Genomic DNA, 14171 nt, shown 5'->3' on the forward strand with positions numbered 1-14171 from the left:
ACTGAGAAATATTAAGTGCTTTTTTTTCATGCTTGATTTTGGTGATCCTTTGTACAACAAATTCTGATTCTTTCTATGTTTTGTCTAATTTAGATTCCCCTAGCTTCTACTGAGCATAAAATGAATGATTTCAGTTTGTGAAATTGTTTTTTTACAATCAAGAAATAAATCACCTGCTGAAAGAATTCAGAAATGTAACTTAACTTGGTGCATTTTTTAAACGCATGTGTGAGTATATAACCTTCACAGTAATTAAGCTCTGGAGAAATTGAAATTGTTGATAGAGATAGCTTAGAAAATTAAACCTTATTAAATAATAATAATTAGGGCATATATTGGACTTCATCAGTTTCAGGATTTTTTTTTTCCCTTTGTTCTTTATCGGAAAATGAGTTTTTATGTGGTGGACCTGTGAAAAACACTAAACAAGAACAACATATAATTTGTTTCACTTTAAAGCTCATTCATGTATTTATAAATTTATTTTTCTTCGTAAATTTATTATCTATTGAATGGTGACTGCATGACAGATTCCAGAAGAAAATGGTTTCTTCTTATCTCAGGTTTTCTCTGGCTTCTAATAAACTAGGAGCTCTAGGAAATACTGCACTTCTTAATATTTGGCAGCTTGTATCTTCATTTGAATACAATTTAAATATTTTAAAGTAAAATTAGAAATTTATAATATTTCTAAATTTACTTTAATATGCCAAATGATGTTATTCTCAGACTGTTACGACTCATATAGCCCATCTAGAATGTTCCTCCAGACTATCCTTTTTTTTTTTTAAAGAGTATTTAAGGTATTATTTTTATTTGTACTTAGTTTGTGGATACAGATCTATAAACTGATATTATCATCAATGAGCTACTATAATCATATTGGGAATCAAATTTGTTACTCTGAGAACTCTCTTATCTGTTATACTATTAAGTTTGCTCATGTATAGTTAGAATCATTTATTTATTTATTTATTTACATAGGCTCCATGCCCAGTGTGAAGCCCAGTGCAGGGACTGAATTCACGGAGATCAAGACCAGAGCTGAGCTCAAGAGTTGGACACTTAACTGACTGAGCCATCCAGGTGCCCCTTTAATTAACTTTTTAATTTAGGAATGAGTAAAAGCATATTTGCTAGAGATGATAATCCAGGAATTGCTTGGGAAATGGCTGCAGTTCATTTTAAAGTTCTTAAGATACTGCCCCCCGCACCAATCTGTGTTTTGTTAATTTTTCAGTCCTGACACACATTACCTACACTTGGAGCAATAAATTATAAATACCTATTTTTATTTCTGTAAGGTAATACTGAGGTTTGTAAAAATATTGTTTTACAAGATATTAGTTATATACCACTAGACTAAGCACTATTAGTCTATTTTGATACATGAGGAAAAACTGATGTTTGTAAAATGTATTTAGTTTTCTGCTTTCTAGATTTGATAGTGTCTAGTGCACACTGCTGTTTCCTTTCAGAGACATAATTTTAAAAACAGTAACAGTGTAGAATAAAAATCTGTTATTCTGTCATATTTCTTAGAACATTACATCTCATCAGATAGGTGCTTTTATTCAAATACACTTAGTTGTAATTAGGCCAAATTTGGACTTTTCCTAGACTGAATTCTTGAGGCCTTGACAGTGACAATTTGTTTGATGGTGATATTTTTAGTGCCATGACAGTTTCACTTTCCTTGTGTAAGAGTATGCTCACTGCTTTATCAGATATATAATAGCACAGTGTAGGAATGTTGTTCATAATCAAAACACTCCTCATAGGTTACACAAAGACCACCTTAATGACTGAAATAAGCCTACTTCTTTGTGCCTTAGTTTTCTCACTTGTGAAAGTGGGGTACTAGTGTTGTTTCCTATTCTGGAATAATTTAGATTTCCTTATTTTTTTTTTTTAAATTAAGGGAAAAACCAATTCCAAGGCTTATAATACTGTAATAATAAAAAGAAATGCCAGGTTTTCTTTGTATATACTCATAAGCCTACTTCCAAAAATTCCTTATTCCAGATATTAAATTACTTAATAAGAAAGAAAAAAATGTAAAAGCCACTCTTTATTGCACATGTACAATATATTTAACAATCTCTGTGTTAAATCACTAAAGTAGTTACATTTTGGACATGCATTGCTCTTTAAACTACTGAAAGTCAGTAAGTATTTTAATTCTTCAGGTGAGTAATCCTGTAATTTGGAAAGGATTAATATATCTCTTTCTATTGGGGGTCTTTCACATTTACTATTCTGTTCTTACAATAAATAAAAATGTTGCATTAATGCTATTATTAGGTCTGTTTAAAGAACAGCCAGCTTTTTTGATAATAGAACAGAAAATAAGTAGAGATAATTGGAAACCAAAACTGAATATACCCTGCTAGATTAGTTCCCAGAAAGTATAATTTATGTTTAATGCACATAATTTGCCCAAGAATAAGTGGTGATTGACTAAATATTTTTTCAGCAAAGATACTATCTACCCAGATTATCATTTCATTTTGCTTTTTCCTACTTTTCAGTGGAGAGAAAACCTGTCTTTACAATTAAGTATAAAAGCAGAATTGTAAAATTAGAGCCAATAAATCCTAAACCAGGAGGAATTATGAAATTAATAGTGCATTGTTGCTAAGTGCTAGACAGACTAGCTTCTCAGTAAACTGTAGTTTGTTACATGAAAAACATTAATAAATAAGTCCATTATTCCCATACCTATAAACACTGACAATTTATATAATGCAACATTATAAAAACTTCAAAGCACATTTTAAAAAGGTTTAATTGCTATCTACATCATTTGTGATTGTTCAACTGTAGTAAGATATGAAAATTCCTAAAACGGAAAGAAAAAATAGCAAAGAAAGCAGAAAACAATGAATCCAATGACCCAGTTCACTGAATAAATATAGATGATCACCATATCCATGTCAAACCACCATCCACGGCTATCATCCTCAAAGTGCAGATAATCCATCCTGTGTGCACCATGTGGGAATTGCCTTCTTGTAACTGGAGCTGCACGTCTATGGAAACCTACAAGATGCATCAAAACGTTATTGTAAAGTGCATGGAATTCAGGTATGCGCTCAGAGAGGAAGCTGTTTATGAACACTGGGACCGTGAACAGAGGATATCTTGATGTCACTGAGTGATATGTTGTATTCTTGACAGTTTTTTTCCCCCCAATGATAAACAATAGTCAGAGTCTCTTTTAGTTATGGGTTTTAAGGGCAGGATCAGTAAAATTAGCAAAGAGTATGGGGTATGGAGTCAGACCTATTCTTGTTCTGTCACCTTCTTGGGCAAGCTATTTGATCTCTTTGGGTCTCTGCCTGCTCATCTATACCATCCAATGACTTAATCACAGCAGATCCTCACAAATTTTTAAATTATTTTCACAGGTGAGCAATTTCTACATTTGAACTCGATTCAGGTTGTATTGTCACAACTGCTCTTCGTAACTAGTGATCACCAACTTAACCTTTTATCTCATAACTCGAGAATTTTATTGGTATTTGAATAAAATTCTATGAGGAGGGGCACCTGGGTGGCTCAGTCTGTTAAGCGTCTACCTTGGGCTCAGGTCATGATCCCAGCGTCCCAGAATCAAGCCCCACGTCTGGCTCTCAGAGGGTCTGCTTCTCCTTCTACCTCTTCCCCTGCTCATGCTTTACAAAAAAAAAAAAAAAAAAAAAAAAAAAAATTCTATAAGGAAAATATCTCGTTTTAGCACTGGAAAAACCGGACAAAATGGTATACCTTTGAAGAAATTTAGGTTTAATTTTTATCAATTTTAAAGCATGGGCTTACTTAAGGCGATTGGTATGTAAAAAGCCAATCTCAAAATCTCTAGCAACAACCTTGAAGAAAATGCACGGGGTATGTGAACGTGGAATGTTAGCAGTAAGTCAAGATGCTACCAGGTACTTCTGCAATGGACATAATTCTATTCCCAACCTGATTATGATCCAGGCCTCCCTAGTTTTCACATACAGATAGTTTTTTTTCTGTTATATTCTGTCATATGGTGTTTAGATTGGCTCTAGCTGGTTTTTCATGCCCTTGTCTGCTCTTTGCTGATGATGTCAAGAGAGACATGAAGCTCTAAAACGAAAGCACTGCTTAGGAACATCGGAGAAGGAAAAACCGTAACAGGAACACAGGAATACATAACATCATTTAAATTGAAAACAACATAGAACCTGGACCTGCCAATTGATATTTCACTATGAGACGTTAGTTTGTAAAAAGCCCTCTTGCTATGGTAAAAGTCACATCAGTGGTTGAAAGGATATGAAAAATGCAACCAGTCGGTCATTTGATCGGACTCCACATGCCAGAAAATTATAAAACCAACCAACCAACCAGCCATCAAACAAAAATACAAACGGACCAAAAATGCCCTACTGTATCTATCCTTTGGCTACTCAGGGCTCTGAAACTCAACTAGTATACTACAGAAGCCAACTAGATCTGATCAGAAGTGTTTAGTAAAGGGACTAATTTTACCAGAAATTAATGCACTCAGTATTTAATAGTAGTAGGTGTGAAATTTTTTGTATGTGAGTGTATACTTGTCAGTGCTTATGTTTTGGTACCAGAAAAACTACTGGCCATAGCTAAAGAAAACAAAATCTATATGGATAAAGGGAACATCTAGAGGAAACACCACCATGGGATCCTTCCCAGGCAGTTGGTGGCTCTTTGATCTCAGTTTTTAGCTGAAGTGTTTGAGAGCTGCCTTACAGCACAGGAACACATGTGCAGGGAGGAACTTTCCTGGCGGGGGTCCTAAATGCAGAGCATTTCAGGAAACCATAAAACCGCCACGATGGTCCAAGTGCTGAGTCCTGATTTTAGCTGGTCAGGCCAAATGTCCACTTGCATTGCTATGTGTTTGTGGATTTTTTAGTCCCTATAGTGAAGGTAATCACCAGTCGGTGCCTGAAGGTGACCAAGATCAGAAGCAGCCTACAAGTCCCAAGCAGATATCTTGGAGACATTAGGATCCTGGTGCCCAATTCTCAGGCCAGGGTGATCAGAGGGTGATAGGATCATTTTGCTTGACCCCCGTGGCTGTACAGTTGGGTGAGGATATCCTTGAAGATCAAAGCGCCTACAGCTTCAGCCTCACTACTGCCAGCAGCCCATCGCTGCGCCAGCTTCCAGGTGGACACCTTCTCTGACAGGTTATTTTCCAGAGTGGTGTCTATTGTTCACACAGAAGCCAGTTCCCCCAAAAGCTCACAGTTGTGTATTGCACAGGCCACTCACTGACAGTACAGACCTCTGGACTTGGGACTCCTTGGGGGTGACTGGTGTTGGACTCCAACGTGGCTGCTGCAGCCCCAACTTAGCTCTATGTAATATGTGCACAGGTGCCACCCCCAAGGGTATAGAGGCCTTCCAAACACTCTGACACAGCCTTCCTCCCACCTTATTAAGGGAGCCATTTTTCCTATGGCTTCCCTGGACAAAGCTAAAATCCCATCTGTCCTGAGACTGACCTTGCTAGTCATGTTTCAGACGTTCTAGCCCTCAATTTCAGGCAGTAAAGTAGACCTTTCCACTCTGTCTACAGCTATGGGTAGATCTATACATACAGCAATCTGGAAGAAAGAGTATAGCAGGAGAGAGATGGAGGAATTTAGGACCAGATACATGTATCTACAGAAAGAGACATAAGATAGAACCTATGGAGCAAATGCAGATGGAGATACAGGTGTATCTGTGTATATGTCTAACTGGCAAATAGAATTCTTTTCTGATTTGCAGACTCTGAACATATAGGTGTTGGAAAGTGGGCCTTAAATGAGGAAATCCAAAATCTCTCATCTCCCAGGGTAAAATGTTAATATTTTGAGGCAGAATTAAAAAAACAAGGAATAAACTGCTGGCACCCATATTAAAAAAAAAAAAAGTGGTGGTTCTTGTATGACTAAATGAAAGTATTACTGAGAAATATTACATCTCCTTGTGATATATTGCACTTTTTCCCAGTAATAGGTACCTGCTAATTATTTAGAGCTTGAACATAAGCTTGCCCAATGGCAACATCTCTTGGTTGACCAATACATAGTTTCAGAGTCTTCTAAAAAAAAAAAAAAATCCAAATTTTAAAGGACTGATAATCTGATCGTAATCTTTGGTTTTTACTTACTAATGCCTACTTTAAGTATTTCTGTCCTTATTAGTTTTAGTGGGGACAATACAATAAACTATGGAAAAGCTATAATTTTGGTAGCTGCTAGTAACTCCAGTGATAAAGGTTCTGTGAGGCTCAAGCTTTAAGCAGATTCTCGTTCATCCAATTTAACAATAGAAGAACACTAAACATGTTCCAGACTAAGCTGCTTATTCTGATGGCAAGGTTACACTCACTTGGGTAGTAGTATTTAAAGTCAAACTTCTTTGATCAAGGATAATTCTAGATAACTGTTTATAGGATTTATATTTAAGAAAAGTTATTCATAGTTAAGTCATATGGACATCTTAGTTTTTGTAATCAATGAACATGCAATAACTTTTTAAATAACATTTAGTTGTGTCTTTTCCGATTACTTTCATCAATATTTTATAATTTTCAGTAAATTATATTTACTTACATTATGTAGATGTAAAACATGAAATTAAAAAGGATGAGATAAAGGAGAAATGGTAAATTAGAGGGCCATATTTCAAATAGGTTTTTAATAATTCATAATGTTTTTGGCTGACTTCCTATCACATTTTATTTTTAAATTATTAATTTTTATTGCTTATAAAAGGCTTACAATAGGATGATGTTTCTTCCCGTCTTTTTTGTTTGCTTTGTTAGTATTAAGTCTCTTGTGTACTTTGCACTAATATTTATCTAAAGCTAGATAATATAATGTAAAATCCATTTAACTGGGCATATGCAAACTTCAACATATTTTAACAGATAAAAACACACCAACGAAGTCCGTCCTTCTGTTATTCGACTTCCAGTTTTCCTCAGCCAATATTACATACCATCATAACCTCTAAGTAAGAATGTCACTGTTAGTCTTCACTCAATATTATTGAAGCTTAACTTCTGTTTAGATAAGTAGAATATATTCTTTTATGTTCTCTTCCCACATTCCAGTGGGTTGCTTTGTACCCACCTGGGCAGGTCTTCTTTTTTGGAGAGCATATTAAGGGAATTTCATCCCAACAGGTTTTTAAGACTATCTAACCACCATTCTCTAAACTGTAGTCATTATTTTAAGAGAAAAGGGGGTCTTTCAGTTAGTATAGGAGGGAGGGGAAGTGGGAAGAGTTTTTCGCACATTCAAAGATTAGCCTAATACACAAACACAAATATTTCCAAAGTAGCTGATATTCCTTTTCCAAAGCTTCTTCACAAATAGAGGCTGGAGAATAGGTAGCACTATTATTGGAAATTATTATTATATAACAAAGTGATTTTTCTGACCTAAAGGATTATTTATAAACCTTAGATGTTTCAGATGTAAGTTTCGGTTGGGTCAAAGGAACGATGGTATTAATGGAATAGCCCTAGAAAAAAGTAGGGCCAAGAGAAGACATGGCACAAAAGACAAAGCATTATGGGTGGGGAGATCATATGTGCTGGTTTCCCCAGGACAATCTCAGTTTACTTTTGTTGTCCTGGTAGAAGTACTAATAGAGTGCCTCTCATTCTGAAAGTGTTCTCATTAATGCTAATTTTCAGCTCTGACCACCACAAAGATTCAGGCAGTAAGTTTTTATAGGTAAGGTAGATAAGGATCATTGGTTGTTTAATATTAATTTTTTTTTCAAGAAAAAGAGAGATGGGGAGAGAGAGGGAGGGTCAGAGGAAGAGAAGATCTTAAGCAGGATCCATGCCCAGCATGGAGCCTGATGAGGGGTTGATCTCATGACCCAAGCTGAAATCAAGACAGCCACTTAACCCCCTGAGCCACCCAGGTGTCCCTTACATTTTTTTCTAGGTGGGGAGTTAGTAAGTAGGTTTTTGTAAATATTTTGGGATTTTCAAAGCTATAAATTGGATGGGAGGATCATAATTTCTCAATCAAAATCTGATGAAAGGAAACTCACCTCACAGATATTGTTACTTGGTATGTATTAGATTATGACATCAGAAGAATTGCAAGAACACTAACCAGTGATTAATTCCAGTAATCAGTAACTGATTCCCCTGTAAAATGATCACAATGAAAGGACCTAATCACTGGGCTACCATGAGGATTAGATGAATTAATACATATAAAGCACAGGTCTGGTCCATTATAAAGGTTCAGTGCATGTCAGATTTTTCTTCTTACATTATTATTACTATTGTTACTATTAATATGTGGAAGAAGCTACCTTTTCTTGCCAGAGCTTGTTCTTCATATTATGTCTATCTTTTCTGGATAAATCAATGAGTTGACCATTGATGGTTCAAACAAAATGGTTTCTAACTGTTTAAGTATGAGTTGATTTCTTCAAGGCAGTGGCTAATTCTAAGTACACTCTCAGAATCAGACACTGAAACTATGAGATCTACTCAACATTTACAGAGGCATATTTACGATCCGTTAGTCACTGAGGATTTTAAGGTATTTTAGGAAACTATTAGGAAATATTATTATATATTATATATATAATATATACTAAGAAACTAAGATAGTTTAGGAAAGTAGGAGTCTGGAACAGTGTTTCTCAATCTTTTTTTTTTTTTTTTAAATTAGCACCCCCATAAGGGGAAAAATAAGTTAAATTTAAATTTATGTATTCTAATCAATAAATTAACTTAAACCTACTTTCTTCCTAATAAGAGAAAATAAGTAGGAAAGAATAAGATTTTGTCAGGTACAGTTAAGCTTTTGAGGGCCACAAACCAAAGTATTGTCTAGGATTTTTTGGTGGCCCCCCAAACCAATCTTTGCCCCCTAAAATCCTAGGATGGCCTAGGAGACAGTATGCCTAAAACTATCATAATAGTGAAATATATACATATATAGTGATATAGGCAACTACTTTATTCCAAGAGCATTTGGATTGGAATTAATGGAGTGAAAACTTCTGCACCAGGAATTCACTTTTACATGGACTTAACGACAACCTATTACTGGTGACAACCAATAATAATTAGTCTGGTATTCAGACATGGTTTAAAAAGTATCTAATAATATTAGTACTTCTACCTGTGCTATTTTTTTTTTTTTTTTTTTTTATAAACATATATTTTTATCCCCAGGGGTACAGGTCTGTGAATCACCAGGTTTACCTGTGCTATTTTAAAGTAAAGAACACAGTAAAAACATAAACTTCATACCCCCCCCCCCCAATTACAGGGAAAAAAAAGCACTGTGCAGGGAAAATCATCCTCATCAAGAGATCAGAAAATTTAGATTCTTGTGCCAATATTAAACATAACCATTTGGTCGAGTCAAAATAGTGTCTCTGTATCTTGCAAGATGTTCATATGGTTTTCCTTCTTTAATCTGTTAAGGTGATGAATTCACACAGATTTTTTTTAAATGTTGAATAATTTAAATCTATTAAAGTGATGGATTAAAGTGACAGATTTTCCAATGTTTTATCATTCCTTCATACCTAAGACAATTTACATGTATTCATGATACTCATTTTAATATACTGATGAATTCAGCTTTATATATTTTATATGGAATTTTTATGCCTATGTTTGTAAGGAAGATTGGTGTATAATTTTCTGTTTTGTGTTATTTTTGCCTGGTTTATCATTATTTTATTGGCTTTTTAAAATACGTTGGCAAATGGGTGACAATTCTACATCAGTCTCTGTGTGTCTGTGTATCTTGTAAACAGAATTAATGACTGCTTCTATTCTGTACTGTTTCTTGAAAGATATTCCTATAGCATACAATCTTGGCAGACAGGATGTTCCCCTTTGGGAACAAACTATATTTAAAATATAACAAATAATTATAATATATAAAATAATCATAAAATAATTGAATTTTGGGGCATCTGGATGGCTCAGATGGTTGAGCATCTGACTTTTGATTTAGGCTCAGGTCATGATCTCAGTGTTGTGAGATTAAGTCCCGCATTGGGCTCTGTGCTGAGCATGGAGCCTGCTTAAGACTTCTCTCTCTCTGCCCCCACCTCCTGCTTGCACTCTCTCTCTTAAAAAAAATAAAATAAAACTTAGAAAAAGAACTAAATTTTATGAGCTCAGAGCTCTCCAGGTAACACAACCCAGTGTGTGTGTGTAGGTATCATCCGGGCCCTATCTGTAATGTCTTAGGAGAAAAAGGGATCAGGTATCCATCATCAATTCTGCTGTTTTGGCTAATGTTGTGAGTAACAGACCATCCTTTGTTTCTGCCCCAGGAATCTTACACTTTTTGCAAACATCCTTGAAAGTGGAAGACTAATTTGTTAGCTTGCTAATAGGGTAAAATCTCAGACCCTTAAGATTTCTCAACATTTACAGTCTTGTGTCCTTTTTACTCTATGAAACAATGTGCATAAAATTACAATCCTTGATGGTTTGGTGAATCTAGCCTATAAAACCATTTGGGCCTGTTGTCTTTTCAAGTTTGAGGGTAAATTTTTAAATTCCAATTCTTTACTAGTTGTATCAGTTTCTTTATTAATTGCTAGTCTATTAATGTTTTCTTAAGTTGTTTTTGGCATTTTTATACATTATCCATTCAATCCAAGTTTTTAAACACATTGGACTAAAATTTGCATAACTGTGGTACATTTAGTGCTCCACGCAAATAATCTGGTCTTCTGAGTACATCGTTTATTTTGTACTTCTCTGCTGCTGAGAAGGTTAGGCATGGCCATGAGACTTGACCAATGAAGATGACTGTTCAAACAAAATATTCTTCATTGCTTCTGGGTAGAGCATTTATCAGTTTGAAAGGCTGCAGCAGTCTTTTCCCTTCCTCCCTAGCAACTACCAAAATACCAGACTGACTGCTCAGTCAGCTTCGGTCATAAGGCTTAAGATGATGTAGCACAGAGGACTCAGCAGGTAAGGGAAAATTATTTCAACATCACTAGGCATTCTGGTTGAGAATCACAAAGTAATCTATAAAGCTATTCAAGAAAAGGATGATAATCCCTCAAGTTGAATCTGACTCCCCCCCCCTTTTTTTTCTTCATGTGTGAAAGTACTCTTGGAGAAATTTCATTGTGTGAAATTGAAGAGTGACAAAGGACTGTGGAGAAAATCTCCAAGTCAGAGTTAGGTTGAGAGAAAAATACAAAGAAGAAACCACATTCTAGAATTTTATAAATTCTATTTTCTAAAAACAATTTTACCTCTGAAGGATTTTTCTCCTATCCTAGAATATAAAGGCCATCACTCCTGCCCCTCTGTATGGTTTAAGTTTACATTCACCATCAGAGACTATAAATAAGGTAGGCTCCATTATTTTGAAGACTCCTTCAGAGACATAAAGATTGTGCACAATTATCTCATATACTTTTCAATTTTAGCAACTTTCACAGTGCTTATACTGGGTACTAAATGTGTTTGCTGAATGGATGGATGAGTGAGTGCCTGTATATAAGGAAAGACAGCAGAAAATAGAATGAATAATTAGCCTGTTTTCCCAGAATGTTTCAAATCAGGCCTCCCAAATATATTTTTAGCAGGAACGGAATATTATTATGAATGTATTTGAGATGCATTTTGTAGCTCTTAAGAAAAAATATTCTTTAGAAGTTAGTTCAGAGAGCACTGAAATTAGTATTAAAAGGGAAAGAGTCATCTGTTATATGCCAAGCATTGGGCAAAGCCTCAGATATATCACTGAACAAGACAGACACACTGCATGCTCAGAGCTTAAACTCTGGTGGAATGAACAACGATGACAGACTATTACTGGTTGATTCTTATTTTATAGTCATTGCAATAAGTATCAAATTCATCAACACTTTGTAAATAAGGGAATTAAGGCTGATGGAGGTAGGATAACTTCTACTAAGATTTGAACCCATTTTTTTTTTCTCTCATCTGGGGACCATTTGATTCCCAATTCTGCTAGTTAACAACTGTGTGATCCTGAGCAAGTTACTTCACCTTTCTTACTGAGTTTCTGGAGATAATGAATGAGGACAGTAAGATCCTTTGCAACCTTACCCATCTTAAGTCTTACATGTAGTTAGGTGCTTTCAAGAAGGATGTATGCGATATCCTTCATGTGTGATGAGACAGACAAAAGGCTGAAGCACAGTATTTTACTGCTGTCTTTTTCGTATTACATAATACATTTATAGTGCCAAGTTGATTGATCTAAGTAGGCCTTAGCAGAGGTGGAGTGATATTTTTATAGTCAAAAGTAGGTATAGAGTTACTCTGTTAATATATTTGAAAAGCTAATACAAAATGAATTTTAAATGTCATCTTTTTCTCCTGTATTTTTAGGATACCAGAGTCAAATGTATAAGTCCTATAAACTTAATTTTTTTCTAATGAGTACATTAACTATGTGTGGATTATTTATAATTCTATAACACCTGTTTAATTTTCAGTATACAGTTGAACCATGAACAACATGGATTTGAGCTGTGTGGGGGGTCACTTACACGTGGATTCTTTTTTTTTTTTTTTAAGATTTATTTACTTTAGAGAGAAAGAGAACGTGAGCTGGGGAGGAGCAGAAGGAGGGAAAGAATCTCAAGCAGACTCCCCCCTGAGCACAGAGTCCCATGCAGGGGCTCCATCTCAGCACCCTGAGATCATGACTTGAGTTGAAGAGTCGGGGGGTTAAACAACTAAGCCACCCAGGTGCCGCACAAGTGGATTTTTTCCCAATAAATACATACACAGTAATGTAAATGAATTCCCTTTTCCTTATGATTTTCTTAACATTTTTCTCTTGCTTTACAGTAAGAATACTATATATAATACATATACAAGTAGACCGTATATCTTATCAGCCAGGCTTCCCGTCTTGTATATCTTATCAGCCAGGCTTCTGGTCAGCAGTTGGTTATAAGTAGCCTTGAAGGAGTCAAAATTTAAGTGCGGATTTTTAATTATGGAGGGGTATTGGCAACCTTAACATGTGTGTTATTCAAGGGTCAACTGTAGTTTATAAAATTCTCAGGTAAAAATCACAAAAAATTCTCATGTTTTGTTTCTGTTAACAAGGTAAAAAATGAACACCATGATTTCTTTCAAAGATATTTTTGTGGCAAAAAAATATATAACACAAAATTTGCCATTTTAACCATTTTTTGGCATACAACTCAATAGCATTAATTACATTTACAAAGTTGTACAACCATTATCACAAAGACAACTTCTGTAGCCATTAAGGAGTAATTTTCCATTCTTCTCAGTCTCTGGTAACCTCTAATCAATGAATTTGTCTATTCCAGTTATGGCATAGGAGTCAGATCATAAAATATTCATCCTTTGGGGTCTGGTTATTTTACCCAGTGTAACATTTTCAAGGTTCACTGATACTGTAAGCAGGTATCATAAATTCATTTCTTTTCACGGTTAAATAGTATTCCATTGTATGTATATAACACATTTCTGTTTATCCGTTGATTTCTTTATGGCTACCTGGATTGCTTCCATTTGTTGTCTATGATGAATAATGCTGTAGTAAACATTGGGATACGAGTATCTCTTCGAGTCCCTGTTTTCAGTTCTTTGGGGTATATATCCAGGAGAAGATCTGTTAAGTCATGGTAATTCTATATTTAGCTTTTTGAGGAAACTCCAAAATATTTTTGCAGTGGGATGCATCATTTTACTTCACTACCAGCAATCTTTGAGGATTCCTATTTCTCCACATTTTTGTAAGTAGTTGTTTTCTGTTAAAAATTTTTGTTAGAGCTGTTCTAGTAGGTGTGATCTCATTGTGGTTTTCATTCCCTTAATGACTAATGATGTTGAGCCTTTTTAAAATATCCTTATTGGTTATTTGTATATCTTTGGAGAAATGTCTATTCAAGTCTGTTGCTCATTTTTTAATTGGGTTGTCTTACTGAGTTCTTTATATATATTGTGGGTATTAAGCCCTTATGAAATATGATTTGTAAATGTTTTCTCGTATGGAGGCTGCATTAAATGAAGTCCAGCTTTTTAATTTTAGTGCTCGTGTTTTTGGTATTATGCCCAAGAATCCAGTGGTCATGAAGATTTTCCCCTGTATTTTCTTCAAAAGAGTTTTATGGTTTTCTGTCAGAATGGC

The 14171-nt window shown here is 35.0% G+C and overlaps 1 protein-coding gene across 3 annotated transcripts in view; it reads right to left on the bottom strand.

Moving 5' to 3' along the window:
- Window positions 1-2053: 2053 nt before the first annotated feature.
- RNF180 (ring finger protein 180) overlaps window positions 2054-14171 on the bottom strand; it is a 189029-nt gene continuing 176911 nt past the window's right edge. For all 3 annotated transcript variants that reach the window (XM_082723088.1, XM_082723087.1, XM_082723089.1), the window contains one exon: window positions 2054-3042. In XM_082723088.1, the coding sequence (XP_082579214.1) occupies window positions 2843-3042 (200 nt within the window). In that variant the 3' untranslated portion in view covers window positions 2054-2842. The remainder of the gene's footprint in view (window positions 3043-14171) is intronic.

The sequence above is a fragment of the Mustela nivalis genome (genome assembly GCF_964662115.1).
Source record: "Mustela nivalis genome assembly, chromosome: 3".
In the NCBI taxonomy this organism is placed as follows: domain Eukaryota; kingdom Metazoa; phylum Chordata; class Mammalia; order Carnivora; family Mustelidae; genus Mustela; species Mustela nivalis.